This window comes from Chlamydotis macqueenii, chromosome 18, assembly GCF_036417535.1.
Source record: "Chlamydotis macqueenii isolate bChlMac1 chromosome 18, bChlMac1.mat, whole genome shotgun sequence".
Taxonomy (NCBI): Eukaryota; Metazoa; Chordata; class Aves; order Otidiformes; family Otididae; genus Chlamydotis; species Chlamydotis macqueenii.
Window position 1 is genome coordinate 13,395,601 of NC_141573.1, and position 27,108 is coordinate 13,422,708.

Genomic DNA, 27,108 nt, shown 5'->3' on the forward strand with positions numbered 1-27,108 from the left:
CTGTGGGGTCTGGCCCTGAGCATGTCCCCTCCTGGGCAGGGTGGCATTGACGTGAACATCAGGAACACCTACAACCAGACAGCACTGGACATCGTGAACCAGTTCACCACTTCACACGCCAGCAAGGACATCAAGCAGCTGCTGAGAGGTGAGGTGGGGCTGGGGCACAGCTTGGCACTGAGAGGGGGAACCCATCTGGGGCTCCCAGTGCTCCTCCTGAACAGCCTAAAGCAGGCTGGCTGCAAGCATCAGCATCCCAGTCCCATCATGCATGCCTCCATTGTCTGTGCAGGGAACGTCTGGAGATCGAGTCCTTCCTGCAGTATTAATGTTCTGTTCTCCCCTCTCCCTGTCCTTGTTTTCTCTCTCTGCCTCTCTCTGCCTTCTCCAAACCACGCTGTTTTCCCTCTGCACTCTGGCGCCTTCTTTCTTCCCTCTGTCCCTTGTCTTCAGAGGCATCAGGAATCCTGAAGGTCCGAGCTTTGAAGGATTTCTGGAACCTCCATGACCCAACTGCTCTCAACATCCGGGCAGGAGATGTCATCACAGTGAGGCTGCTTCCTGCTCCCTGGCCCCTGCCCTGCTGCAGCCCCAGGTACCACAGCCCTGTCCCTCTTGTCCCTGCGGCAGGTTCTGGAGCAGCATCCGGATGGGCGATGGAAGGGGCACATCCACGATGCTCAGAAGAGCACCGATCGAGTTGGGTACTTCCCCCCCTCCATTGCTGAAGTTATCAGCAAGCGAGCAGGTCAGTGGCCATCCTGGGCACGCGGGGTATGGTTTCGTTTGTGGAACCATCTCAGCCTTCCCAGCACCTCCTGTAGGACAGGTCCCTGCGCCCTGGCCAGCTAGCAGGGAAGAGAAGGACTTGGGTGCGCACAGAGGGTTGTGCCACGGGGCACTAATTTGGGGGCTGAGGCTCAGATATCCCCCCTGCCCTGCCTCCCGCATGAGCTCTGACCACACGTGTTTTGTCTTTGAATGCAGGCATGGTTGTCCCCCGCGTGGCACCCGTGCACCAGTGCCAGGGTCCCCCTGGGGCCCTCCTGGCCCCCCACAGCGGGCTGCAGCACTTCCCTGACGAGTGTCCTCACCAGGCAGCCCCAAGCGTGCCAGCAGCCTGCGGCCACCTCACCCTAACCCGGACGGCCTTGGGCCCTGACAGCTCAGGTCAGGGGTGCAGCTGGGGAGGGAGAGGAGCTGGGCACCTTCCCCTGGCCCCAGCCCTGCCCATGCAGGCGGACACGGGGGGAGACTCTGTCCACCTCTTGGCGGGGAAACAGCCAGACGAGAGGGAGCAGGTGCAGGGAAAGGGAGATTAGGGGAGCCCGTAGAGCAGCCCCTTCCCTCCCCATGTCCTCAGCCAGGCGAGTCCCCGTGTCCCCTTCGTGTGTCCCTTGCCAGCATGGGTCACCCTGTCTGTGCCATGCATGCCGAGAGGCGGGAGGGACCAAAGCATCATCTGTAGCCGAAGGGATCTAGGGGGAAGGCTGGGTTTTACTGGCATCGCTGTCTTGGCATGTGGGTCCCTGCCGGGGACCTCTGTGCCCTGTGTCAGCCCCGATCCTGGGGCATTGGTGATGACCTCCCTGCCTGCCCTGAGCAGCAGGAGACAGGAACAGCGTGGGCAGCGAGGGCAGCATCGGCAGCATCCGCAGTGCTGGCAGCGGCCAGAGCACGGAGGGCACCAATGGGCAGAGCGCCAGCATCCTCATCGAGAACGCCAGGGTAGGTGCCACCCCCACAACCCCTCTGATGCTCCCCCCCAGCGTGCCCCGGCATGGCTTGGGCTGGCAATGAAGTCCCAGCACCTTCCCTGTCACCCTCTGCACCTCCTAGCAAAGGAGGGGCTGCGGGAGCTGAGCATCCTCCACCAAACATGGAGTCACTGCTGGGGCTCAGTGGGGAGGTGCTCCAGGGGGTCCCTGGTTGTCCCCCGCAGGACAGTCAGCCCTTTGGAGCAAAGCTGGCAGCTGTGGTTTGTGCCATGCAGCATCTCCACTGTGTCCTGTGTCACATGAGAGGATAAAAAGGGTCCTGGGCCAAATCCTGCCCAGATCTCTTACAAGGGGCCAGCCGTTCAGGAGGTTAAGCTGTGCCAGTGGCCCAGTTTGGGGACCCCCACTTTTGGGGGTGTGAGACAGACCCTGGCACCCACCTGGAAAGACAGGGAGGGACATCCCTCCTCTGCTTACTCCTCCTCTCCCCCAGCCGCTGCCCTCCACCGGCGACGACCTCCAGCAACACCTTTTGGGATCGGAGCCACGCAGTGGGCAGTTGACCTCCACGGCGGGTGAGGGATGTCCCAGCACCATGGGGCTTTGGGGGTGGCTGTCCCCCCATCCCTGGGGGCTGCTCACTGCCCAAGTGCCCTTGTGACCATTCCCCTCTCTTCTCTGCCAGGGCCACAGGGCCACCAGACCCCGGGCAGCTGCCCGCCTGGAGACAGGATCTTCTCCCACCAGTTCTTGCGGCCTGAGCAGCTCCTTGAGGGGAAGGTAACGGGCCAAACGAAGACCAAGTGGTGGGAGGGCCACCTTCGGAGCTCTCAGCCCAGCTCTTGCTGTGCTGGGGACACAGGGGATTGGGTCTTGGGGATGCTGGGGACAGGTGGGTCTTGCCCAGGGAGGTCATGTCATCTTGCCTGGAGCAGCCAGGTCCTTCCTGCCCCTGCATCCACCGTCACGGGCTGCTCTTTGCCCCATCCTCTCCCCAGGATGCAGAAGCCATTTACAACTGGCTAAGTGAGTTCCAGCTGGAGTCGTACACTGCCAACTTCCTCAGTGCTGGCTATGATGTCCCCACCATCAGCCGCATGACCCCGGAGGTAAGGCAGGTCCTTCCCCCCAAGCCAGCAACCCACCAGGCTGCCGGTAGCGGGTAACCTGCGCTCCCTGTGCTGCTGCTAACCGCAGCCTCGCTCTGCTCGCATTAGGATCTGACGGCCATCGGCGTGACCAAACCAGGCCACAGGAAGAAGATCTCCACCGAGATCGGACAGCTCAGCATTGCCGAGTGGCTGCCCAGCTACATCCCAGTGAGTCCCTGGCACCAGGGCTTTGGTCCAGCACCCTCTTTTCCCCAGGTCTTTTCTCAGAGCTGCCTTCCCCCAGCACAGGATGGGGGTCTTTAAGTAAACGTGTGCTGCAACATCCTGCATTAATACAGCCAGAGAGACCTCAAACCCACAGTCTCCTGGCCAGGGACAGGGAGGGGATGGATGAAGGCGCTGCCCATTGCTTGATGCTCACAGCGGTGTCTGTGTGCGCTTTGCAGGCTGACCTGATGGACTGGCTCAGTGCCATTGGGTTGCCCCAGTACCACAAAAAGCTGGTGAACAATGGCTACGACTCCATCGCCATTGTGACAGACCTGACATGGGAGGATCTTCAAGAGATTGGCATCAACAAACTGGGTGAGTCTCTGCCACCGTGCTGGGGTGGCCCAGGGCAGCCAGGTTTGCCCCCCAGGTCCCCATGCCCCGTTCTCCCTCAGGCTGGGAGGTGCAGGCATGTCCCGAGCACCCGGAAAGTGCAGTTCACAGCTGTCCCTAAGGACTCCCTTTGGCAGGCTGGAGCCAGGCTGAGCCAGGTGGACGCCAGCTGTAGTTTGTCTCCTCCCATAGGCAGGGTTTGGATAACCCAGAGGCCTTTGCCCCGGTTGGTGATGTGACTGTGACTCTTCTTGGCCCCCACCTTGGGGGGCTGGAGCCAACCTAACACCCCTTTTCTGTTCGCTTCCCACAGGCCATCAGAAGAAGATCATGTTGGCCGTCAAGAAGCTCAGAGACCTCCGCAAAAGCCTCAACCAAGCAGAAGCAACTCTGGCAAGACGCAAAGTCCCCGGTGCCCTGGATATAGTCACCATTGAGTCACTGGAGAATGGGGAGTGCCAGTCCCCACACACTCCAAAAATGACAACCTTCCAGGACAGCGAGCTCAGCTATGAGCTCCAGACAGCCATGTCCAACAGCTGCCATGAGACACTCAGTATCAAGAGCAGCCAGGGGATGTCACGGAGCCAGGAGAGCATCGGGGTGCGGTCCCGGGGCTCAGGGCACTCGCAGGACAATGTGCTGTCCCGGCACCTCTCCAGCCCCTCACAGGAGAGCCTGGGCAGCGGGGAGAGCAGCAGCAGCAGTGGGCAGTCCTGTGCACCGCCCCGCAGCAAGGAGAGCCCGGCCAGCCTGCCGGGACAGCCCAGCCCTGAGCCCTGCGGGAACATCTCCCCTGAGGGGCTGAACGGCTACGCCAATGGTAGTGGGGGCAGCCCTCTCAAGGAGAGGAACCTGCCTGAAGGCACGGATCAGTACACCCAGATAGTGGCTCAGAAAGGTGCTGGGACACCGGCGGTCACCTCCTGTACCCCTCTCCAGACGCCCAGCAAAGCAACAGCCCCATATGTCTTTGTGTACCCACATGTCTCCTTGAAATCCCCGACAGCCCCTTCCCTCCCAGGAGCAGAGCAGCCCAAGACACTGGCACACCCATACCCCTCCATCTCCCCTGGGCTGAAGAGCAGCCTGCAGACATCAGCCCAGAAAGCCGCCTTTTACCTGCACAGCCAGTGCAGCCCCACTGAGCCACCCACCGTGCCACCCACAGCGGGGGCGACTCTGGGTGCCTGTCAGGCTGTGGAGCAGCACCACGGGGGTGAAGCATTCAAGTACAAGAAGCGTTCGCACAGCCTGAACCGCTACGCGCTGTCGGACGGGGAGCATGAGGAGGAGGACGGGACACCCACCGGCACCCTGGGCTCCTACGCCACCCTGACGCGGCGGCCGGGCCGCGGCCAGATGCCACGGGCCTGTCTGCAGGCAGATGCCAAAGTGACTCGCAGCCAGTCCTTCGCCATCCGGGCCAAGCGCAAGGGCCCTCCACCACCGCCTCCCAAGCGCCTCAGCTCTGTCTCCAGCACCCCCACCGCTGAGGCAGACAGTGAGCAGACCTCCAACACCCAGCAACAGCCCGCAGCCCCCCAGGGTGTGGCTGACGCGGGTGCCAGTCCTGGTGATGCTGGTTGCGGCAGGACAGTGAAGAGCCTGGCGGCTGCACTGGAGGAAATGCCAGGGGCGAGTCCACCCAAGCCCCTGCTGGCCCCGAAACCACTGCACGTGACTCAGGATTGTCTCTCCAGGGCAGATGTGGACAGTGAGTCCTACAATGGCAGGGACACCAGCAGCGCCATGCTTTCTGATGCTGGCAGGGACCCTTTTGAGAGTAGCAAGCCACGGAGACGGACATTCAGTGAGCCCAGTTCTCCCATGACGGAGGCTGCACAGGGTGGGCGGGAGGACACCTGCTCGGACACGGAGGAGGAGGCAGCCAAGCCAGGGGTTTCCTCCTCATCCTCCCAGAACAGCTCCAGTGAGTGCATCCCCTTTGCAGAAGAAGGCAACTTAACCATCAAACAGCGGCCAAAACCCACCGGGCACCCCAAGGCCGAAATGGCCATGCCGGATGCAGAGCCCAGTTCCCAGCCAGCGGAGCACCCCTGCTCCACGGGGAAGGAGCCAGTGGCACTCACTGTCACCAAGGAGCTGCCTGTGCTGGAATTCAACCTCACCGAGTCGGACACAGTGAAGCGCCGACCCCGTTTCAAGGAGCGGGAGCCGCTGCAGGCAGTGCTGAAAGCATTCAGCATGGTGGGGCAGGCCGAGGCAGGGGCCAGCCCTGCGCCTCAGTACGCCCAGGCCCAAGCAGTGAGCATCGCAGACCCCGCCATGCCGGCACCAGTGCCGCGGGCTGGGCTGGCCCGGGATCCCTTTGATGACGACAATGTGGAGTTCAGGATTGCTGAGATAGAGAAAAGCATCTTGTCACTCGAGAAGGGGATCAAGAAGGCACCGAGTCCCACCAAAGCCCCCAGCCCCATGGACCTGCTTGGTACCACCATGGTGAGGACACCTGCTCCAGGTATGTGGGCCTATGGGGGTGTCTCCAAAGCAGTGGTGCGGCCTGGGGCTCCCTCCTAGGTTGGTACAGGAGGCGAGGAGGGACATGTGCTACCATGTGCCACAAGTTCCCTTCCTTTGCAGATGTTCCTGCCAAGCACACCTCTGTGGCATCTACCAAGCTAGTCTTCTCGGGGCCGAAGACCATCTACCAGCAGGTCCTGCAGCCTTCCCGCCACACCATTTCTCCCTGGGCAGCTGTGGAGGTGGTGCCAGATGTGATTGGATCCCTCCCCGGTCCTGGTCCACTGACACTGGAGGCGGGCAGCAAGATTTTGGTGAAGCCTTCAGCAGCTGCCCCGAGGGCTGCCCGGACCCATCAGGAGCTGGAGCAGACCAACTCTACCCTGGCCACCACACTGCAGAAGATTGCAGTGGAGGAGGTGGAGAGGTGAGGCAGTGTTGGGAGTGAGGGAGGTGCTGGGACTGGGCCCCTCGAGGAGGAATTGGGAAGCCCCCAGTGAGAGAGGGCAGGCAAAGAGGCTGTGCACAGACAGGTGCCAGTGCCACATTGGATAATGCATGCTTGAGTCTGGCTGTGTGCTGAGCTCCAGCTGCGACTCGGAGAGCTGGATCCACCCTGCCCCATCAGCACCTGAAGCCTTTGGGCAGTGTTTTGACTCTCCCTTTCCTCCTCAGCCACCCCAGGGCCATGCACTCAGCCAAGAACATCCTGGAAGACATCAGCAACATGTTTGATGACCTGGCCGACCAGCTGGATGCGATGTTGGACTGAGGCTTGCTCCCTCCTTCCCCTCCCTGTTTCCGTGCTCCGCTCCTCGTGACGAGGTGGGAACAGAGAGCGGATCCAGCACCGAACGATGCCTCCAGGTCTTTCCAGCTGCCTCCCTCCCCACACTTCACACTGCGGTTGGGAATGCAGCTGCTCCTCCTTGCTCGCCCCGGCTCCGTATCATACGTGCCAGTGCAGCCGCCGGCTGGTTTCCGAGGGGGTCAGGCATTTCCCACCAGACTGGCAGCAGGAGAGCCCAGAGGGGCTGTGTATGTGATCCTGGAGGCCACGGAGGAGTCCTTGCACCGTTGCACAGAGCCGAGGAGCCTCCACAAGGGACCTTTCTCTTTCCCCGAGTCCTGCCTCTTATATTTGTCTCTTGCCAACAATGTGTCAAAGGAGAGACCTCCTCGGGCAGCCACCACCGAGCTGGCTATTTACTGAGCAGATCCCAGCCCCGGCAAGGCCTGACAGCAGCTAAAAAAAGACAGAGCTTGTCGCAATTTGGCAGCTTGCAGAGCAAGAGGGAACCTTTCTGCTTTATTTGTTGCTTTTCCAAATGTGTCAGCATCAGGCAGCGTGTAATCCAACTGGATTGAAATCCCTCCGGTGGGACCCACAGACCCCTCGTGATGGGGCTGGCACAGCTCGGAAAGCTGCGGACACTGCCACAGCCCTGCCGGACACGGAGGTCTACCTGCCCCTTCCCTGGAGCGACGAGGATGGCGATGGCAGTGCCGAAGGCCTGTGCGTTTGTGCCCATTCGTCTGGATCGTGCTGCTAAACGAAGGCTGCCCTCTGCCGAGACCGTGCCTACACCAACTGCCAGCCCTGTGCTTCCAGGGCGAAGTGGCAGTGTGGTTAGTGCTTTTTTTGTTGGGCTTTTTTTTTTTTTTTCCCCCTCCTCATCCGTTTTTTGGGGAGAAAATGGTCCCTTTTCCCACTCCCCCTCCCTGCGGGGAGCTGCTGGCACAAACGCCACTGTGAGCGTTGTCAAACAGGAGCAGCATTTGGGGCTGTGGGAGATGCTTCCTTGCAGCACAGAAACCCAGTGGGAGAGGGGACCCTGGGTGAGGTCAGCGCGGCAGCAGCTCCCGCACGCAGGCTGGCCGCGGTCACAGCCCCGTGGCTGCAGCAGGGGAACCGCAGCAATAGCTCATTGCAGCCGAGCAGCAGGAACGGCTGCGTAGCTTGAAGACAGATTTCTCTAGCAGGATCTGTTCAGTAGTGCATGTCTAAATATGTCCAAGAGCCCTGAACTTGGCTTGCGCTCGGCGTGCCAAGCAAATGAAAGCATCAGAGCACCAGAAGGGAACAGAAGATTGTATTAAAGTAACATTTGCTACAAAAATTCCTAACAAAGGGGGGGGAAAAAAAAAGTCCTTGTATCCCCCTTTTAAAAAAAACCACCCAATGCAAATCCATACTGGACAGAGAGAAGGTGCCCAAAGAGGCAATTGCTTCCACGTCCCTTGGGGAGTTTGTGCCTGGCCTGTTCGCAGCCCCTCGTCTCCTTGCACGGAAAGGGGAGCAGCCCCCGCCAGCGGAGCTGCCTGGACGCCTCCAAGGGTCTGTGCCCGCAGGCCGGGGGGTGGCAGGTGCCAGCTTGGCTTCTGGGCTGAAAAGCGAAGGTGACAAAACCCCGGGGAGGGGGGGAGGCGCTTGCATGGTGGGCTGGGACTCGGTCAGTCTGAGACGGTGAAGCCATCTCTCTCTCTCTCCCGGCTAGCTGCAGCACTGCGTGTATGTAAATGCCCATGTCTGACAGGCAAGTGCTACGTCATGGACTCGATTGTTTTTAAATAGCTACAGCCAGTGGCACTTTATCAAAAGGTTTGCAGAAACCTTTTAACATTGATTTTTGTGTTTTGTTTTTTTTTTTTTTATAAACTCTTACATGAGTCAACCTGGGAAAAGCTCAATTATTTTTTTCCAATGTTGATAAATTGTAAATTTTGTTTGTTTTTTTTTTAAAAGGCCACTGTATATATTTTAAATCTGATTTATTATATATATTTACTAACCAGAACCGCAAGTCTTGTACTCTAGGGTCAAGGATAAGAGGACACTGGGGTGGAGCTGTCGCTGTCTGAGCCACCTGAGGGCGGCACCACGCTGCTCTCATTGTCAATAAGGGAATTCAACATTTGGTTTTGCAGAAGAATGCCTATTTTTTAAGTGCTAGATCTCTATTTTGAAGCTACTGTATGGTGTGTAAGTTATGTACACTGCAACTGGGACTAACTGACTCTGGCTGCACCTGCTCCATGCAGCAAGACAGTGAGGGGAAAAAAAAATAGCCCATGTAATCACCACACTGACAACAGATTTTAAACCATCTGCTCTGTTTGTGTTAATTATGTGTTTTGTTTTCCACTAACATCCATTAAGACTAAATTCTATTAAACAGCAGGGCATATTTTACCCTTTTGATAGTTTTGCCTAGTTGTCTCCTTTGTGTCAAATCACACAAGCTTGTCTCCTGCTCTGTTTGAAGTTTGAGGATCAGCTTTATCCTGCCCCTTGAGTGCTTAAGATCTAGGTTTCCTCAGATAATCCCCCCAGTAAGAGTCCTGCCATTGCCTCCAGCGAGGTTAATGTTCAGTTTGAGTCTTACCACCACAGCAGTACCACAGGGTGAGAGTGCTGGGGACCAGTATCACCTTCCAGTGCCCAGCTTTGGGGGCACTGGCTGAAGCCACGGCCACCCCCACCTGCCAGGCAAAGCACTCCTCCACCCTCCTTCATGATCGGAGTGCAACCAGTGACACCAGGTCCCGCTCCGCTCAACAAGGAACCTGGGCCTCCTCATCTCACCATGCTGCTTTTCTCCAGTGCTCACAGTGCCGGTTGTGACTCGCCCTGACCTTTCATCCAGAGGGCTTCAAGCTGTGCCACCATCCCCTGTCTGAAGCAGTGCTGGGGAACAACCATGCGTGGTGCGCCTGGGCTCCAGGAGCCCGTGAGGTATCAGACTGTTAGTCTGTAAGAAGCAGCATGCAGAGCTGAACAGATTTTCCCATAGCTGAGCTGGGGAAAAGTGCCGGGACTGGGTCCCAGGAGCATCAAGCTCTTGGGCTGTGTTCCTACAACAGGTGAGCCAGGTAACTTGGACCCCATGACATGAGCAGCACACTTTTTTACCTCCTCGCTTTGCTGGATGTAAACTACTTCCCACTTGTCACCAGGTGTGTTATCCAAGACAGTCATTTATTGCCGTTCATACACTGGATGCATGTGGGTCTGGGTTTGTTTCTTTTTTTTTTTTTAATACAATTTACAAGTTTTAATACAAATCAAATATTTTTACATACATCCCCCAAAAATTAATATAAAATATACACCATTTAAAAACATTTTGATGTAGGAAATTTCTTTCTGAAGCTATGCACCCTGACCCTCGGATACCTCAATGGCCAGGCAAAGGAAGGCATTGGCAGAACCATCCAAAAGGCTCCACTCATTTGCCTTGGCTCCCTCCAAGTCTAGTAGGGGAAGGAGGGTGCAGGAAAATGAACATTTGTGGTCTCCCAGAGAAGGAAACCTTGGAGGTGCCTCCCCTAGAAGAAGGTGTGGCCAGCAGGAAGCCCCAGTATCTGCTGCCCTTTATCACCTACACAAGGCAAGAGCTACGGCCTGGGCAGGGAAGGATGCTCTGCACAAACAGCAGTGAGCATCTTGCTGCTGCCTCTGCCTCCAGCTCAGCGTGGCCACATGGGACCATATCCTATCTGCAAGCTGGTCCTGGAGTCAGAAAGAAAAGCTGATTTCTCAGGTGCCAAGGGTAACAGATCTGGAGCTGGCATTCATCAAATTAAGTGAGACTGAGAAGGATGCAGCTTCCTGGTTCTCCCTGAACCAGGCAGCTCTGCAGGCCCGAGAGGAGTGAAGGCAGAGTTCAGCCCAGCTGGCACAGGTGAGCAGACCCACTCTGCAAGCAGGAGTGGCTCCATACTGCTGCACTGCAGCAAGTGAGCTGCATTTCCCCAGTGAGCTGCCAGCTCCTTATCCTGTGCAACCCTGCCAGCTCATGGAATCCAAACATCTGCTCTCCAGCTGAGGGAACAGGGTCCAGGCCTCTGAACACCCCCAGATGCCTTCCCACCAGCATCCTCTGTCTGTCCCCAGAGCTCAGAGGCTGACTGTACCCCTGCTTTCCCCTCCTACCAGACTCACAGCAGGGAGAAGAATATTGCTTTGAGACAGACAGTAGAGTGCATGCTCTCTGGTTATGCTGAAATGTAAGGAAGACAAAGTGGAGCAGCAGGGCAGAGCAGGGGGGTTCCCAGCCAGCTCCCTGCCTGCCAGGGAAGGATCAGCAGCCATTTGTCAGTCTCAGGTACCAAAGGGGAAGTAACAGCTGTATATTGTGGTGTTAATATTGGGAGTAAAAACAATGCCAATTTTTCAGAACTAGGAAGAGAGTCAGCATCTCCATGAACTGCAAATACTCAGTAGCCAAGCCTGTGTGCTCCTGTGCCACCCTCAGCTGACAGCCCATAATGGCACCTGTGCTCCGAGTACAGCTGGGGTCTGTTCAGAGCTCCAGAGCATGTGTGCTGCACTGGGGCAAATCATGGTTTGCAGCAGCCCTCGGAGGAAGGTTCCCCCTCTGTCAAATGAAGAGGGGACCTCCAGAAAAACAGGAATAGATGTGAAGGCAGCAGCATGGAGGGGAGAGACTTCCAAATACTATCATAAAAAGACATGAGGGGAGTTTCCCGTGCCTTAGAGAGCAAGTACTGGATGCAACATAATCCCAGGCCTGGAAAAGGAGCCATCCACCAGCTCTGTGTTAAGTCACAACTGCAAGTTGCAGATATCCTGCCTGGAAAGACGTACCCCTCCCTCTATGGCAGAATAGGCAGGTCTCACGTTTTATCTCTAGCTATGTCCCTCTCAGACATTTTACTGAAGCAGAACAGCAATTTGAATCACAAAAATGAGGAAAATTATAAACCTCTGGAGGGGGGCTGTTAAAGCAGATAAGAGCTGGTTGAACAGGGCTGGAGGAAGCTGAGCCATGCTGATTCCTCACGGGCAGGCAGAGCTGCCCTCCTGACTCCCTCTGCACTAGATCATTAGGGTCACATGTGGACAGCTTTTCCTTAAAAGCCCTATCTCATCCCTCTTCTTTTGAAGCACTCAACAGCTGGCACAGCGCTGCAGCAACAACGCTAGAGGGCAGGGCTAGCACAGCCCGGCCATCGCAGGGGCTTTCCCAGCACCCTGCCAGAGACCCTTCCCAGTGTCCCCGTGGGAATGTGAGCTCACATGTGCCTCACCTGGCACACAGAACTCCTAGATCTGCAAGAGAGGTGGCTCCTTCCCTCCAGGACACTGTGACAGGGAGGTGGCTGAGGGCAAGCACAAGCATGCATGCACACACACACCATCCAGGAGAGCAGGCAGAGATGAAAAAACAAAATGGCTTTCAACAGAGATCTCTTGCTTCAGCAGCCCCATGTATCCCTTGCTAGCCTACCAGGTCCAGAAAACCCATCTGCTCTCACAGAGGGAAGGAGTCACTTCATTTCAGCATCACCATGATACTAAAAAAACCCTCAAGTAATAAATAAAGGAAGAACAGCCCGAACAGCCACCAGAGCTTGCAGGTTCCTTGGAGAGTACCCTAGCAGTCTGGAGAGGGGCTGCGTACCTGCTGGGGGACCCTGACAGCAGTGCCCTGCCTGGGGCCCCCTGTAAGGTGCTGATGTAGTTTTGCAAGCAGGCTGTCCAGTTTGCATGTGTGAGGGAAAATGCCCTGAGCCTTTGGTGCAGCCACTCGCCTAGCGCAGGATGCGGCTGTGTGGCCCTGGCTCCAGAGAACTTGAGCTGAGCGTGTTTAAAATGGCGAATTCATCCCCAGCTTTGTTTCAAATTGCAACTTCTGCCTCTTCTGGTAACGGACTCGGACCCTGGAGAAGGCAGAAGAAAGACGAGAGTCAGCATGTGGAGGGGGTGAAAGGGAGGGAAGGCCGCCCCACTGAGATTCCTGAGCTGTGGAGCCCCAAGAAGTAGGGAAGCCCCTGGTCTGGGCCCTGTGGTACCCTGGGAGACAAATCGAATCCAGAGAGCAAACCATGGTCTCAGTCCTATCCCATCCAGCCAAGTTTCATCTCCGGGGCCACCAGACACAGCAGAGGAAGGTCCAGAAATCCTTCCCAGGATCAGAGACAGCAGCCCTGTCCCTATCAGGGTTCTCTGTAATCCCACTGCTTTTCCTCACCAACCCATTTCCTGAATCAAAGCTCATTAGCTTTACCTCCCAGCTCCGGCTGCTCTCTGTGCTAGGAAGAACAGACAGTTACTTTACCTGCTATTAATTCTTGGCTTCAGCCACTTCCCATGAAAATGAGTCCCACAGTCCAGGCACTGTGTGAAAACGTATTTCCTCTGCTGTGAATCAATGCCTCTCTTGTCCTCATGGGACGAGATGGAGAGAACAGCCCTCTCCAATTCCATACTGGTAGTTCATAGACCTTGGCTGTCTCCCCTCTCATTGGTTTGAGATAAGGAAATTTTGGTCTCCCTTCCTGCTCCCAATCACAGCCATTGCCCTTCCCTGACCCTCTTTCCTCCCCTGGGCTTCCTCCCTGAGAGGTGGAACATGAGCTTGCACATAATAGCCAGGTGATTTACACAATGCAATCATCTTTTCCTTTTTATTCCCCACCCTGTTCCCTGTGCATCTTTTTTTCTGCAGCCCAAGGCTGGGTGGAGTGAGGCTCCAGCCCTTTCTCCCCATCTTCCCTACTACCCCCGTACCTGATTTCATGCAGCTTGACAATCTCATTGATGATAACCACAAGGACCAAAGAAAGAAAACCCAGGAGCCATGAGACCGGGGAGATGGAAACGTTGTTAAAGGTCAATGAAGAACTGAGGTTTTCCCACAGTTTCAGGTCCAGCACAGTCTGTGCCACTTGCCCCAGCAATCTAAGATCATAAACAGATACAGCAAATCTCAGCAGAGCTAACAAGCTTCCCAGAATCTACAGATCAGAGTTCAGGCCCAGATGTAACACTCCAGTTCACAACAGAGATCTTTCACCAATTCAGCAGTGGAGAACAATTGCCATGTACTATCATTTTCCTCAGCACCAGCAAATCGGTGCTGTAGCAGGTCTAGAGCCCTCTTTCCTCCAGCGCTCTGGAGTGCCTCCTCAGGGCTTGGGGATACTCACACAACAGCCACAGTGAGCGTCCACCACCGGTTGGAGAGGGGGCTCTTCTTCCACAACGGCTTGGTGCGATGAACGTGGGTGATGGATATGAACACTATAGGGACAGATGGAAGAGAGGGTTATTCAGCATCCCACACAGATACACCACTTTACAACATACAAACCCGGCTATTACTCCAAAGGGATATGGGGTTTATGTCCCTGAAATCAACCTTTCCTTCAAGGTCCTTTCAGACTAGACTCCTCACAGCAATTCCTAGTCCCCAAATATGCAGAAGTAGTAGTACTGCACAGGATTACTCACTGTGGGGATAACGAAGTTGGTTCGCAGCCTGGCATGCTAAAACAGATCAGGCAAAGGACCAGAACTAGGGAGCAGGGGGAGGGGTGCCCTTATCTCTGAGTCACTGCAGGCCTGCACCAGGGGAAAGCTCCAGCTTTAAGATATTTAGCCAGAGACCCAGAGCTGTCTGCACAGGCCAGAGCATTTGCTCAGCTTTTCCTTAGGTTCTTCAAAACAGCATTTCCCACCTGCCAGGCAGAGCATCCCTGCCCAACCTCAGTGGTCTGAAGGACATAAAACAGTAATGCACACTACCTGTCTCCAAAGTAGGGCTGCCTCTCAAACCAGGAAGCATTTCTGTTGGTCTGGATACCCTGCACATCTCAACATGCAATGCTCTGCCTGCACCAAGGCACAGCACCATAGAACAGAGTAGAACAGGAGCAGAGACCCTTTAAGGTCATCAGAGAGCAGCTGCACCTACACTGCCAGGCAATTGTGTGCAGGTGATATGAGACAGCCAGGGGCTGGCTCCCTGCCCCTTCAGAGGGTTTAAGAAGACTTCCAGCTCCAAGGTAATCACAACAGCACTGGTGCTGTCTGGGGGAAGGAAATGGGGTGCTTTACAAAATGGCAGCAGTCACATAAGGACTTTTGAGGCAGTGATTATTTTTTTTGAGAGCTGCAGAATACTGCAAAGAGGAATGCTGCTCTTCTGGTGAGCCTGGAAAGGAACCTGCACTTCATCAGGCTGGCAGGAAGCAGAATCAGCTCTGAAGGTGCTGTCTTTAATCTGTTAGGGCAATGTTTTGTAAGACAAGCATGATTGGAAGAGGGGTAACATAACCCCAATTTTTAAAAAGGGGAACAAGGAAGACCCAGGGAACTACAGGCCAGTCTTGCCTCTGTGCCTGGCAAGGTCATGGAGCAGATTCTCCTGGAAACCATGCTAAGGCACATGGAGAGCAAGGAGGTGGTTGGTGACAGCCAACATGGCTTCACCAAGGGCAGATCGTGCCTGACCAATTTGGTGGCCTTCTATGATGGGGTGACAGCATCGGTGGACGAGGGACGAGCAATGAATATCATCTACCTGGACTTGTGCAAGGCTTTTGACACTGTCCCGCACGACATCCTTCTCTCTAAACTGGAGAGACATGGGTCTGATGGACAGAGCACTCGGTGGATAAGGAGTTCGTTGGATGGCCGCACTCAGAGAGTGGTGGTTAATGGCTCAATGTCCAGGTGGAGACCAGTCACAAGTGGCGTCCCTGAAGGGTCCGTGTTGGGCCCGGCCCTGTTCAACGTCTTTGTCGGCGACACGGACAGTGGGATAGAGTGCACCCTCAGCAAGTTCACCGATGACACCAAGTTGTGTGGTGCTGTCAACACGCTGGAAGGGAGGGATGGCATCCAGAGGGACCTTGACAGGCTGGAGAGGTGGGCCCGTGCCAACCTCATGAAGTTCAACCAGGCCAAGTGCAAGGTCCTGCACCTGGGTCATGGCAATCCCAGGCACAAATCCAGGCTGGGTGGGGAATAGATTGAGAGCAGCCCTGAGGAGAAGGACTTGGGAGTGCTGGTGGATGAGAAGCTTAACATGAGCTGGCAATGCACCCCTGCGGCCCAGAAAGCCAACGGCATCCTGGGCTGCATCAAGAGGAGCGGGCTGCATCAAGAGGAGTGTGGCCAGCAGGTCGAGGGAGGGGATTCTGCCCCTCTGCTCTGCTCTGGTGAGACCCCACCTGCAGTACTGGGTCCAGTTCTGGAGCCCCCAACAGAAGAAGGACATGGACCAGCTGAAGAGAGTCCAGAGGAGGCCATGAAGATGAGAGGGCTGGAGCACCTCTCCTGTGAGCACAGGCTGCGAGAGCTGGGGCTGTTAAGCCTGCAGAAGAGGAGGCTCCAGGGAGTACCTAAAGGGGGCCTACAGGAAAGACGGGGAGAAACTCTTCAGTAGGGCCTATTGTGACAGGACTAGGGGTAACAGTTTCATAACAGAGAGAGGTAGATTTAGATTAGATATTAGGAAGAAATTTTTTACACTCGGGGTGGTGGAACACTGGCCCAGGTTTCCCAGAGAGGTGGTGGATGCCCCATCCCTGGAAACGTCCAAGGCCAGGCTGGATGAGACTCTGAGCAACCTGATCTGGTTGGAGATGTCCCTGCTCCTTGTAGGGGGGTTGGACTAGATGACCTTTGAAGGTCCCTTGCAACCCTAACCGCTCTATGATTCATTCTATGATTCTTTGTTGAGAGGCCACTGCAGTGTCTGCTGCTACCAAGGGAGTTTGTACTCTGCTACAAGGGGCAAAGAAAGGGGCGAAGGATGCAAGTCTTCTCCCAGAGTAAGAAATTGGGGTCTGGGAACAGGGACTTACCTGTGTGTAAAACAATCAGGCCAGCTGTGAGCTTCTGGGCTACAAGAAGAGCATTGGAAAATGTTCCAAACCAGTCAGGAGCACCATCAGCATTGCTAATAAATGAAAGGAAACAGACAAGAAGTCAACAGTGGGGACTTACTGTCTGAAATGTTCCCACTAGGGCCATGCCCTCCTCTGATAGCTGAGAGAACCAAGTGTAAGCTTAGAGTCAGGCTGTCCTAGTACCTGGAGACAACAGTGAGCAGTTGCCCCAAAGATGCAATTGTCAAGGCTATAGGGAGAGCACCCAGCCCTCTGAATACCCATTACAGCTGGACCATGCAAGAGTCTGAAGCTTGTTAGAGGGGAATCAGTCCTGTCTGAGAAGGGCAAGAGCAACAGGCCCTGCAGGGTCAGGTGGGTGTGTGTGCCAGGCTCAGTTCCTCACCTGTGCAGCATGATGGAGGAGCAGGCTGTGAGATTGAGGCCGGTGGTGTTCACGTCTTTGCAGGACTCGTGCAGCGTGAACCCGAAGCAGATGAGGCAAGAGCAGATGGTCAGGCTGAATTTCAGCAGGAAGCAGAACAGGAAGTAATGCTGAGTCTGTGAATAACAGAGGCAGGAAGATGTCACTGGCCCACCCTCCCCTGTGTGAACCATCAGGGAATCAGTGGCTGCAAAAGACAAGCTGTAGTACAGACGAAATGCTGCACTGTGGATCTGGCAGTGGGCGTGCTGGCACCAAGAGATTCCTTTCCTGTCCATGCCAGGCTTTTGGATAGCATGGCTTATGCCAAGGAGCAATTTACCAAGGGACCCTCAGCTATGCATTGACACTGTAACAGTAGAAGAGAAAAATGTGTGAACAATTTTAATTTGATGGGCAACCTACCTTCTTAGGAATGGAAGTCAAGTTTTTTCCTGTTGCCATGGTCATGATGGAGCTGTGGGGAGGCTTGCCCAGGAGTGAGACGCTGGAGAGAAAGGTAAGTTAGCCTCTCAGTAACAAGTTCAGGCACCAGAATTATTGCTTTTTTTATTTGTGTCTAACATTTGAACCCAAATAACCTCCTCAGGCTGCTTGGACCATTGACACTTATCTGGCCACTGCCTTAAGCATATGCTGTAAAAAGTGTCATTCATGGCAGGTGCACATAGGGAGAGAGGTGACCTCCAATTGTGTGATGGGGGAAAAACCCCACCCATGGTACCTTGGCCCCTGCCTGACACCCTAGGCTCTTCACCACACTCTAGCAAGTGCAACAGTATCAGGATTAGAAGATGATTTTCAGCTGGAGGTTCAAGCCACAGGATAATAGCAGCCATAAGATAGCAGGCAGAGCCAACACAGGAGTATACAAATGCTATCTGTGTTTCCAAGTACCTTGCCAAAGCAGGTGCTTGGAATAATTCTTGTAGCCTTCTTAGCATGCTCTGGGTGATGTCAGCTTTCTTTTAACATGGACACAGTGAGGCTGGGGGACTGATCTGTGCATCCTGTGGGTGGGAGGCAGGAGATTCTATCCTGTCTGACAGACTCACCTGAGCAGTGGGTAGCAGAAACAGGAGAGCCACACAATGTCTGTGGTACTGAGGATGGGAGGTAGCTGCACCAGGCAGGAGAGGAACTGGACAGAAACAATCCAGAGTGAAAAGTGTGAGCAGTGCTAGGACAGTCTTGTTAACCAAGATGCCACCATCCTCCCCCAAAACAATGGGATGTGCTGGTAATGAGGCTGCCACTGCACAGCCCCTCCACGTGTTCCAGGCTGTTGGGACAGGTGCTGCAGGGGATGCTTTTCTCCAGGGGAAAAAGGGTTTGAAAAGAAACCCCTGTAGGAGGCTCAGGGAAGAAGGGGCAATGCAGGCTGAGACCACGTAGTATCTATCCATAACTTCCCCAAACATGCTGTGTAAACCCAACTGAAGGCCACCTTCCTCTCTTGCAAGGCTGCCCCACTGCACTCAGCCATATCTGTGCTAGCACTCCTGTCCTCTGAGCTAAATTCTGTCCCCAGCCGGGCCAGGACTCACCTGAATGACAACCAAGGTCAGCTGGCACTGCAGCAGGAAGAGGAAACACTTGCGGATCCCATAGGTTGCATGCCTGGCCTGGAAGGAAGCACAAGCCCTCAGAGCCCTCATTGTGATGAGAGCAGTTACCAGCCAAGAGCAATTTTTGGCAGGCAGGGGCAGAACATGTGGCCTGCAGGAGAAGTGGGAGGGGGAGAGGATCTGGACATAATGTAAGCAAAAGGGGAAGATCTCCTGCCTAGATGTAGAGGTTCTGAAGGAAAGGCAGAATTTAGCTAAGGGATAAGTTTGTTTAAACTTCTGTGTGTTTCACAGAAGGTAACACTTCTCCCTAGCACTGCACTGTTGTCTGGCTAGGGATCTCTGCAAGTTTATACTTCATCCAATTGAACAATATTCATGTTCCGTTGCCACAAGGCACTATTCCCAAACCATCCCCTACATCTTGGGCCGCTAAGGCCAGGCAGGAAGAATATCTGTGTTGTGCTTTCTGAACAAAGGACAGGAGATTGGAGCAAAGTTAATGCTGGCAGCTTACTGTGGGCAACTCAACATGAACACTGACACGAGCTCCTGGCTTTGCTCTTTGTGAGCTGCAGGCAGAGGGGTGAGTACTAGAGAGGGGATATGCCTGGCTTACCTGCTCTATAAGCCTGATGATGCTGGTACTCTCTTCTTGGCGGAAGGACATTGAGCAAGGCAGGCTGTTGAGCTGCCCTGAAAGCTGCAGTGGGGTGAGCTCATCAGATACATGAGTCATGGTGGTGCTGGTAGCATAGCCAAAAGTCTCCCAGGAGCAGCGAGACGGGTAGAGAGGGTCCAGGGCTATACTGCAAGGACAACACAGAATCATTAGCAAAAGTCTTCATCCCAGGGAAGGAGCTGTGTTTCACTGCAGTCCAGCTTGTAAAGTCATGCTGTGCCACATCACCTCTATCTGCCTCACTGGTAGAGGGGCCCTGAACTGCCTAGACTTTCAGTCATTCACAGAGAAATAATGAACGTATTTGGGTTTGTGGCTTAAGGTCAATAAAATGGCTGTTCCAGAGGGGCATTTCCACTCTTTCACCCAATAAGAAGCATCTGTAATGCCAGCTGGTGCACAATAGTTCAACATGCAAGAGAGTAACATAATCTTTACAAAGATAGAGAGAAATATCTTTGTGCGTCAAGAGATCTAGGTAGTCATCCCACCCAATACCACCCAAATCTCCCTTATCACAAATGCAGGTGATAACGGACAGAGCAATTGCGAGCATTCCCCTGCACAATCCACGGGGCTGGTGTGACCTGTGGCTGGGCACTTGCCAAGCTCAAGGCAAAGGCAGCTGGAGAAGTCTGGACCCTGCCCCACCTGATATCACTTTGCAGGAAGAGGCAGCTGTTCCGCAGGTTGGCAGAGCTTCCCAGGCAGCAAGTCACCTCCCCATACTCCTGCATGATCTTGATCATCTCACACATGGCTGCAAAGGGACAGAAGGAGAAACACAGTGCATTATCTCACTATGCACACAAAGATGCAGTGTTTCACACATGTTTTCCTGTCTGGATAACCAGCAGTTAGAACTTTTAAAATCAGTCATGTATAGTGAGATCCAAAGTCAAATTACTTAATTAGATAGTTAATATAATTGCAGTCCAAGTGCCCTGTATACCTGGCTCCTGCAGATCCACAGAAGTGTGGCCCAGAGATTTGCCTCTCTAGCACATCTCTTTCAGACCAGAGCTGTTATAGCCTGGGTACGTAACACAGATGGCTTCAGCATCAAATGGTCTTGTTAGAAAACAGTAGAAATTAAATAACCCTGGATAATTCAAACCTAAAATAAATACACAATTTTTAGTTCTGCTCAGCAGCACCTCACTACTGTTCCAAGTCTAAAGGAACAGAGGGGAATATAACAAACTAAAAGCAGTGCTATACTTAGCAATACTCAGAGCCAGCCCCTGTTCCTGCACTCCCAACACTACCTCTAGCCTTCATCAGTCTTTCTATCAACACCATCCTGGGGAATCTAAATCAAAGCTGCTGTTTGATCTGATTTTTCTTCTGTAGCTCTGTGCAGTGCTCTGTGTGCATATGAATTTTCTAGAATGCTCCGGGCAAAAAAACTCCAAACCCACCCTCTGCAGATTCCTGTGTAAACAACTTATCTAAATGAGTGATGCACCCAGATCTGCAGCACAGCAAGGGGTTAGATGAAGCGGGAAACTGCCACTTCTGTCAAAAAGAGAAGAAATCTACTGGGCACTGACTGCTTAGGCAGACTGGGATGTGACTGGTTCTCACTGGCACTCTGTAAACTGTGCCCAGATGTACCTAAAATGCCAAATCATAATGACTTTTACTGTAGACTGGATAGGCATTAGCCAGATGAGCACTCAGCCCCTTTCTTAGATAAAACAGTAACTCTCAGAGAGATAAAGGCATTTTGTCCTTTCTGTTCTCTGCAATCAAAAACCCTGCAGAGCAGCAGAAGGTGTTAACAGCAACTGCTAGAGGAAAATTCTTCTGGGAAGTGATTTCTGAGTTATATAAGGCAGTGAGGGTTGTGAGCAGAGATCAAAGTTTCCTAGCACACTGATAATGCTTATTTAATAAAAGGCAGTAGCATTTTGGATGTTTACTTTTGTGTCTCTTACAAATGCAAATTGAAAGGAGTGGTTCTCAGCCCAATTCTGCAGCTACGGAATAGCTGTATTAAAATGAAGTTAACACCTGGCAGGTAGCAATAGAGGTCATTAATATAAAAATGCCCTTCTGGATTTCTGGACTGCATCCCCTTTCCTTCACCCACATCCACATCAGATGAGCCAGAGCAAATGGATGGGAAAGGTATTCGTGGGCAGTAGTAGGACAGACCTGGGCTCTGTGCCACTTACTCTCTGGGGTGCAGTCCGTGAAGAGGGGCACCAGCAAAGGCACATTGTCTATATTCTGCAGGTGAGGTCTCACCTGGTGGATCCCCCGTGGGAGTTTGGCCTGAAAAAGAGAAAGAAGAGACTAAGCAAGGTGTGTGTGTGAGGAAGAGGCATTTCAGAGGAAACTGCTGAAATGAGAATGATGATTCTGAGAATTATGCAACTTCAAGATCAGATACAAACTGATGTCCCTGCAGACAGAAGCTGGCTTTCCCAAGACATTATAAAAAGTCTTCTGCTAAAGTTCTACACTGACACGCCAAGCTGTCTGTGCTTGCCTTCAGGGTTTGTAAGATCAGCATTATAAACCTATGCTCAAGGATTTCTAAGGATGTTTTACCTGTGTGGAGAACCTAGTCAGAGACTATGTGCTGTCTCCAGGCAACTAGATCTACTTCAACTGCAGCCATATCAACACACAGAAAGAGAAGGGTTCTTGCTTTCTAGACTAGGCCTAATAGATTTTATTTTTTTTAAATATATCTACATCTATCTCTGATATTCCTGTAACCTCTGCTGAGCATATCTGAGTTCTTTATGAAGCAGAAAGAGCTTGTCCCACACTCTGACTACTCAGCAGCACTTGCAATGGCTCACAGCTGGAGGAGAGACAAAGTTTCCTCTGTCTGCAGGGAATGTGGGGTTGTTCCCACTTCCGGCCCAGCACATGGGAAGGGGACCCAGATGGACCAAGATGTCGCTCTCAAGGCTGCCCTATGTGTGGTAATTCCCATTCCTAAATTCCAAAGAAAAGATGTGTTCAGGAAAAGTGATTAACCGAGAGAATCCCAAACTTCCCAGGCCCTAGATACCAAGCTGGAAAAGGGTAAGGGAAATCAGGAGTCCCAATGCAAACCAGTCGATCAATCTGCTTCGAAGAGGAATTCCCTCTGGGAATAATGATGTGATATTGCTGACTACGGCAACAGCACACGGTGTGCAGGGAAAGGGGGCCTCACCCTGTTACAGTCCTCCAGGAAGCTGGGGATATCGCTGTCTGTTGGCTGAAAGCTGATGAGATCTGAGTGCCCTTCCTCTTCCATCAGCAGAAGCCCCTCCACATCATCTCGAGAAACTGGAGCAGAGAGAAACAGCATAAACAGGAAGCACAAAACTGTCTCTGCCACCTCTGTGGCACATGGTACATTCACATAGCACTGCAGAAGCCAGGAAACGTGAGGCCTGATTTTCTAGGTTAGCAACATGTAGATCCCACTCAGTCATCTAAAATGCAGTATTTTTAGATGACTAATCTCCTCAGAGGTAGACTTGTGAGCCTAGTCTCTGCTCTTTTGAGACATGATAGTTTATCTGTTCTGCTCTCCTTCCAGGGGAAGAAGAGAGTAAATAAATCCCACCTGAAGTAAGAAAAAAAGAGTATACAGGCACAGGCAAGAGACCCTCAGTGACTTGACCAGGGCCCCAGCAAGAAACAAAAGCACTAATGAGCAGTTGTAAAATTATAGCAGCTGGTGCACAGAAGGATGTTTGTTTACAACAACTGTGGTACTGACTGGATGGAAAGGCTATAAATGTAAGGCGCTCTCGCTCACTTGCACGCACACGCCTCAGGCCTATCCAGTTTTGTGTTCAAAACTCTGAAGGATCAGGTATCTGATGAGGACACAGGAACCTATGAATGGGTTTAAAAGAACCATGCAGAAAACACATGGCATTCAAAGTGGCTTAGGTGCAGTTCTCTCACCTTGATGTAGGTCATCGTGCAGCGAGCCAGCATGGCTGGGGCTAGAGGGAGGGATCTCTGAGCCAGGCACATCACCATTAGGTGTTAAAGATATGTGGCAATTCCAGCCGGTCTCAAGACCCATCTTCTCAGCAAACACCTGTAGGTAAGCAGACAAAAGATTTTACTGTAGCTGTCCAGGCCAGAGTATTGCAGACCAATGCCATATTGGACTGTAGGTACCTTCATTAGCTAGCTGAATCAGATTAACCTTAGATTGCACTGGAGCTAAACTCTCCAGTCAGACAACTGGGGACATGCAAGGTCAGGGGGTTCAGCAAACACAGCTTACCTTGCTTTTGAGCTCATCTTCCAGGGAGAAGTAGACAAAACGAATGCAGGCATTGACCAATCCATCAATGAGGCGGACAATGTCAAGACGGGCCTGATACTGAGATGAGACCATTCCCATGAAGATCTGTCCGCTCAGAGCCTGGATACAGTCTTCCTTCTCCATCACTTCGCCAATCCCTTCTTCAAGCATGCAAACAACACACAATCACATTGAGACACAAGAGGCCAAATGTGCATCAGATAAAGTACACATGGTGGGAGAGGACACCAAGATAACACCCAAGGACACAGTACCCAGATACACAGAAACATGCAGATACCCATATAGAGGAGGAAAGATGAAGAGATATCCATTTTTCCCCGCATACCCAATCACAGAAGCAGTTTCAGGACATCCCCACATACACGACCACGAATACACGCGTGAAACAGCAAGCATGGAAAGGAAAAAGACAAAACAGAAGACAGGGATCAGTCACAAGGAACTGGGGCCGAAAGGTAAAGGATGTATACGGCTTAATGTTCACACGTGCATTTTAAACACATCATACTGTACTTAAACAACACGGGGAGTCTAGCTGAGACAGTGGCATCAGAGTACAAGGGGCTGATGCAAAGGAACTGGATCATGTTCCTTCCAGTGACATTGCACACTCTGAAAGAGTCTGCAAAGGCTCTTGGACAGGGTTTCTTCACCATCACCAGATCAGCCTGTGATGAATGGGAGCTGGATGCAGCATGAGGAACAAAATAATAAAACACTTCATACAGTTGCAAAGCTTGGCACAGGTGGGACTAGAAAGTGTTTTGAAAACACTCAATCACAACTGCCTCCCAGCTGTTGGAAACCCTATCATTCAAATTTTACATAATGGGAGACCAAGGCAGAAAGAGATTAAGGCTGGTTGTCCAGAAGAGCATTCTGGAGTTATGTAATCCTGTGCGCCTATTTCTCAGTTTCCATTGCTGTTCTGGAGGAGGTGTACAATTCATCAGTTTCTTCAGCACAGCAACAAAATCCATCAAGGGAGAATAGTCGTATGCCACTGTACATTTAATTCCTTTGAAAAATTCAACATATGCGATTTCCATAAAATTAGACAAATCGCAAACTAAGTATCAAAATACCCAGAAGTCTTGATGCTCAGTGGTCTGCTTTAAGAAACAGACTTCCCACAAACAGAATAATTTCTCTGCAAGCTTCAATAACTTAACTAGAAACACACCTACCAGCTGCTACCTCACTACTTCCTCTGGGAATGCATTTATTTCAGAAACCCCTAGTTCTCAGTTTCCATCTGCCACTTTGAATAACAACGTTCTTACAGATCTAGACAGACCAGAAAGCAAGCACCTGCCCCAGCAGCAGACCTTATTATAGACAGCACAGAAGACACATACCATCTGAGCTCCAGCTATTCCTCCGACTGCTCTGTTTGATGGGGGTCGTTCCAGGGAGATCACAGCATGTGAAGATAGCACTCTGCCCAGGGACCTGCACCAGTTCTATGCACTTGCCATTGAGCTGGGAGGACAAGGCACAATGCATTGGCTTGTATGCAAAGGCAGAACAGTATCCTGAGAGGCAAGCTCGCTGGTAGAAATCTAACACCTTCTTCCTATGTGGAAGAGACAAAAAACAGACAAAGTTAGCAGAAATGTACTGCATTTCTGACAATGTAGACTGTAGTGCAATGTGGAAATCACCAGTTGGGTATTTGGAAAAATTTATTCCACAAGGAGTGGTCAAAGCCTTTCCTTACTGCTTCTGCATTCTCTAAGCTGCAGGCCCTACAGGGCAACAAAAACACGTATGTCAACAGGAGCAGTGGTGAACGTTTCTGTTTGCCCATCAGACAGATTGATGAGTATGAAGACAGCACTCTTTGAATACACTTATTAATATAATATGCTCTGTATGGCTGCCAGATGACTCCAAGGAAGTTCACTGCATGACAGCAGACGCTTAATTCATCAAAGAGAAGTTATCTGTAGGGAGATAAACACCAAGGAAGGAACTGACAACTCTGACAATAGTATCTACGGCTGAGACAGTTCAGTAACAGACTTCGTCCTACCGCCTTTCAGAGTGTGGGTCCCAGCAGCTGTATTTAGGCAATACTCAGTCACTGGAACAGTGTAAAGTTCCTTCTTTAAGCTGGACTCACAAAGGTAACAAATTAGACTACACATGGGATTTTTTATTGGCTTCTAAGAGGATAAATATTCCAAAAAGGACCAACAAGAGTTTCCTTACACCTGAGGACAAGCAGACTTAGGAGAGCAATGTGCTGCTCATCAGCGAAAGTAAACATTTCTGGCCTGCTGTGCCAACCAGGAACACAAATTTAGCCTATAGATGAAAATGCAACTGACGCTGTCAGATACTGCAGCAGAACTAAAAGGGTGTGATACATTGTGGTGGACTGGTTTAAGATGTCAACAGCAGGTAGAACTGGCCACTTTGCATTTCATGTGAGACACGGCATCTGCCTCAAACAGCAAATAAAATTTCCTGCCACCAGGATATAAGCTAATTATAACTCACGGTCCTACTACATAGTGCAGTCAGAGTCCACTTACAAGAGGCTAATATGTTAACAGATACTCTTACAGTCCAAGAGATTGCTTGTTGCTATCTAATCTCTTAATTGCTACAATTATAACAATTAATTATAAACAGAGACAGCCCATGTTCTTAACCTACTTGAAGCTTCTATTAAAAAACTTAACAAGGATCAGCAAAGGGAATTTTAACAGAGTGACCAGGTTTCCTCTGCAATTTATCTGCAGCTCCTGAATACACGAAATGACAAAGCTGCCCACCTGTCAGAGCCAGAGAGGGGGTAGATATCGGTACCGTCCCAAAAGTCAGTGCAGGCCTCGAGGATGATGTCAGCTGTCCCATGAGAAAACATCTGCTCAGTGCCTGAAGTGTAAGAGAACAATGAATCAGCATCACCACATACAGGCTCCCAGGAAAGGGATATCATACCAACTGCTCCCTTATTCGTTAAAAGTGAGTGTTACTGCAAACTGCCTTCATGCACTCCAGATGTCCCCTTTCCTCTGTTGAAAGTCTTCAGCCTCCATCAAGAAATTATTCAAGACTGGATGATATGTATTCGGCTGCTCTTTGTCTAACTGTGAGTTCAAACAAGGCTGCGACAAAATGTGAGACACAGTCAGTTCCTGTTCTCCTCTTATACTGTGTCACAATCCCGCTGCTACAGAAGGTGTGATAATACCTTGCTGCTGTATCCAACAGAGTAGAAGAGAAGATATTCCTGCGTGCCTCTTCTCATGAGAGTAAAAGCACCAGTGATGAGCCTATTGGGATCAAAGTTTGCCCGCACTGGAAAGTGCACGCAATTTTATACCAGGTGTGGACCTAAAGGGTAAGAGCTATTCTTGAATACCTTCCATTCAAGGAGCAGAAGATAATTGTAACAGCGTGACCTATTAGATAGCGGCCTGTTTCACAAAGGGTCCTGAAAACATGTTAAATCAGGATGAGTCAAAACTTCAACATAACAGACTCTGAAAAAATAACTCATGTTGTGATCAGGGAAGAACGGAAAATCAATGGACACCA

General features: G+C 52.1%; 2 protein-coding genes across 7 annotated transcripts in view; one reads left to right on the plus strand and one right to left on the minus strand.

The window, feature by feature from the left end:
• Positions 1-9,121, plus strand: part of CASKIN2 (CASK interacting protein 2) — a 33,721-nt gene extending 24,600 nt beyond the window's left edge. The window contains exons 9-21 of the mRNA XM_086762579.1: positions 40-148; positions 454-548; positions 631-748; positions 988-1,170; positions 1,607-1,728; positions 2,212-2,293; positions 2,404-2,498; positions 2,717-2,827; positions 2,936-3,037; positions 3,277-3,415; positions 3,747-5,915; positions 6,038-6,344; positions 6,593-9,121. Coding sequence (XP_086618705.1) covers positions 40-148; positions 454-548; positions 631-748; positions 988-1,170; positions 1,607-1,728; positions 2,212-2,293; positions 2,404-2,498; positions 2,717-2,827; positions 2,936-3,037; positions 3,277-3,415; positions 3,747-5,915; positions 6,038-6,344; positions 6,593-6,689 — 3,729 coding nt within the window. The 3' untranslated portion in view covers positions 6,690-9,121. The remainder of the gene's footprint in view (positions 1-39; positions 149-453; positions 549-630; positions 749-987; positions 1,171-1,606; positions 1,729-2,211; positions 2,294-2,403; positions 2,499-2,716; positions 2,828-2,935; positions 3,038-3,276; positions 3,416-3,746; positions 5,916-6,037; positions 6,345-6,592) is intronic.
• A 756-nt stretch (positions 9,122-9,877) lies between these two features.
• The window catches only part of TMEM94 (transmembrane protein 94), a 57,803-nt gene continuing 40,572 nt past the window's right edge, over positions 9,878-27,108 (minus strand). For 5 of the 6 annotated variants that reach the window (XM_086762585.1, XM_086762584.1, XM_086762581.1 and 2 more), the window contains 16 exons: positions 26,340-26,442; positions 24,915-25,132; positions 23,512-23,693; positions 23,181-23,319; positions 22,435-22,550; positions 21,437-21,536; positions 19,908-20,016; positions 19,194-19,383; positions 18,554-18,631; positions 18,062-18,147; positions 17,412-17,493; positions 16,968-17,122; positions 16,538-16,632; positions 13,874-13,967; positions 13,455-13,625; positions 9,878-12,604 (listed from right to left, as the gene is read on the minus strand). In XM_086762585.1, the coding sequence (XP_086618711.1) occupies positions 12,532-12,604; positions 13,455-13,625; positions 13,874-13,967; positions 16,538-16,632; positions 16,968-17,122; positions 17,412-17,493; positions 18,062-18,147; positions 18,554-18,631; positions 19,194-19,383; positions 19,908-20,016; positions 21,437-21,536; positions 22,435-22,550; positions 23,181-23,319; positions 23,512-23,693; positions 24,915-25,132; positions 26,340-26,442 (1,991 nt within the window). In that variant the 3' untranslated portion in view covers positions 9,878-12,531. The remainder of the gene's footprint in view (positions 12,605-13,454; positions 13,626-13,873; positions 13,968-16,537; positions 16,633-16,967; positions 17,123-17,411; positions 17,494-18,061; positions 18,148-18,553; positions 18,632-19,193; positions 19,384-19,907; positions 20,017-21,436; positions 21,537-22,434; positions 22,551-23,180; positions 23,320-23,511; positions 23,694-24,914; positions 25,133-26,339; positions 26,443-27,108) is intronic. The other variant, XM_086762583.1, reaches the window with a different exon arrangement.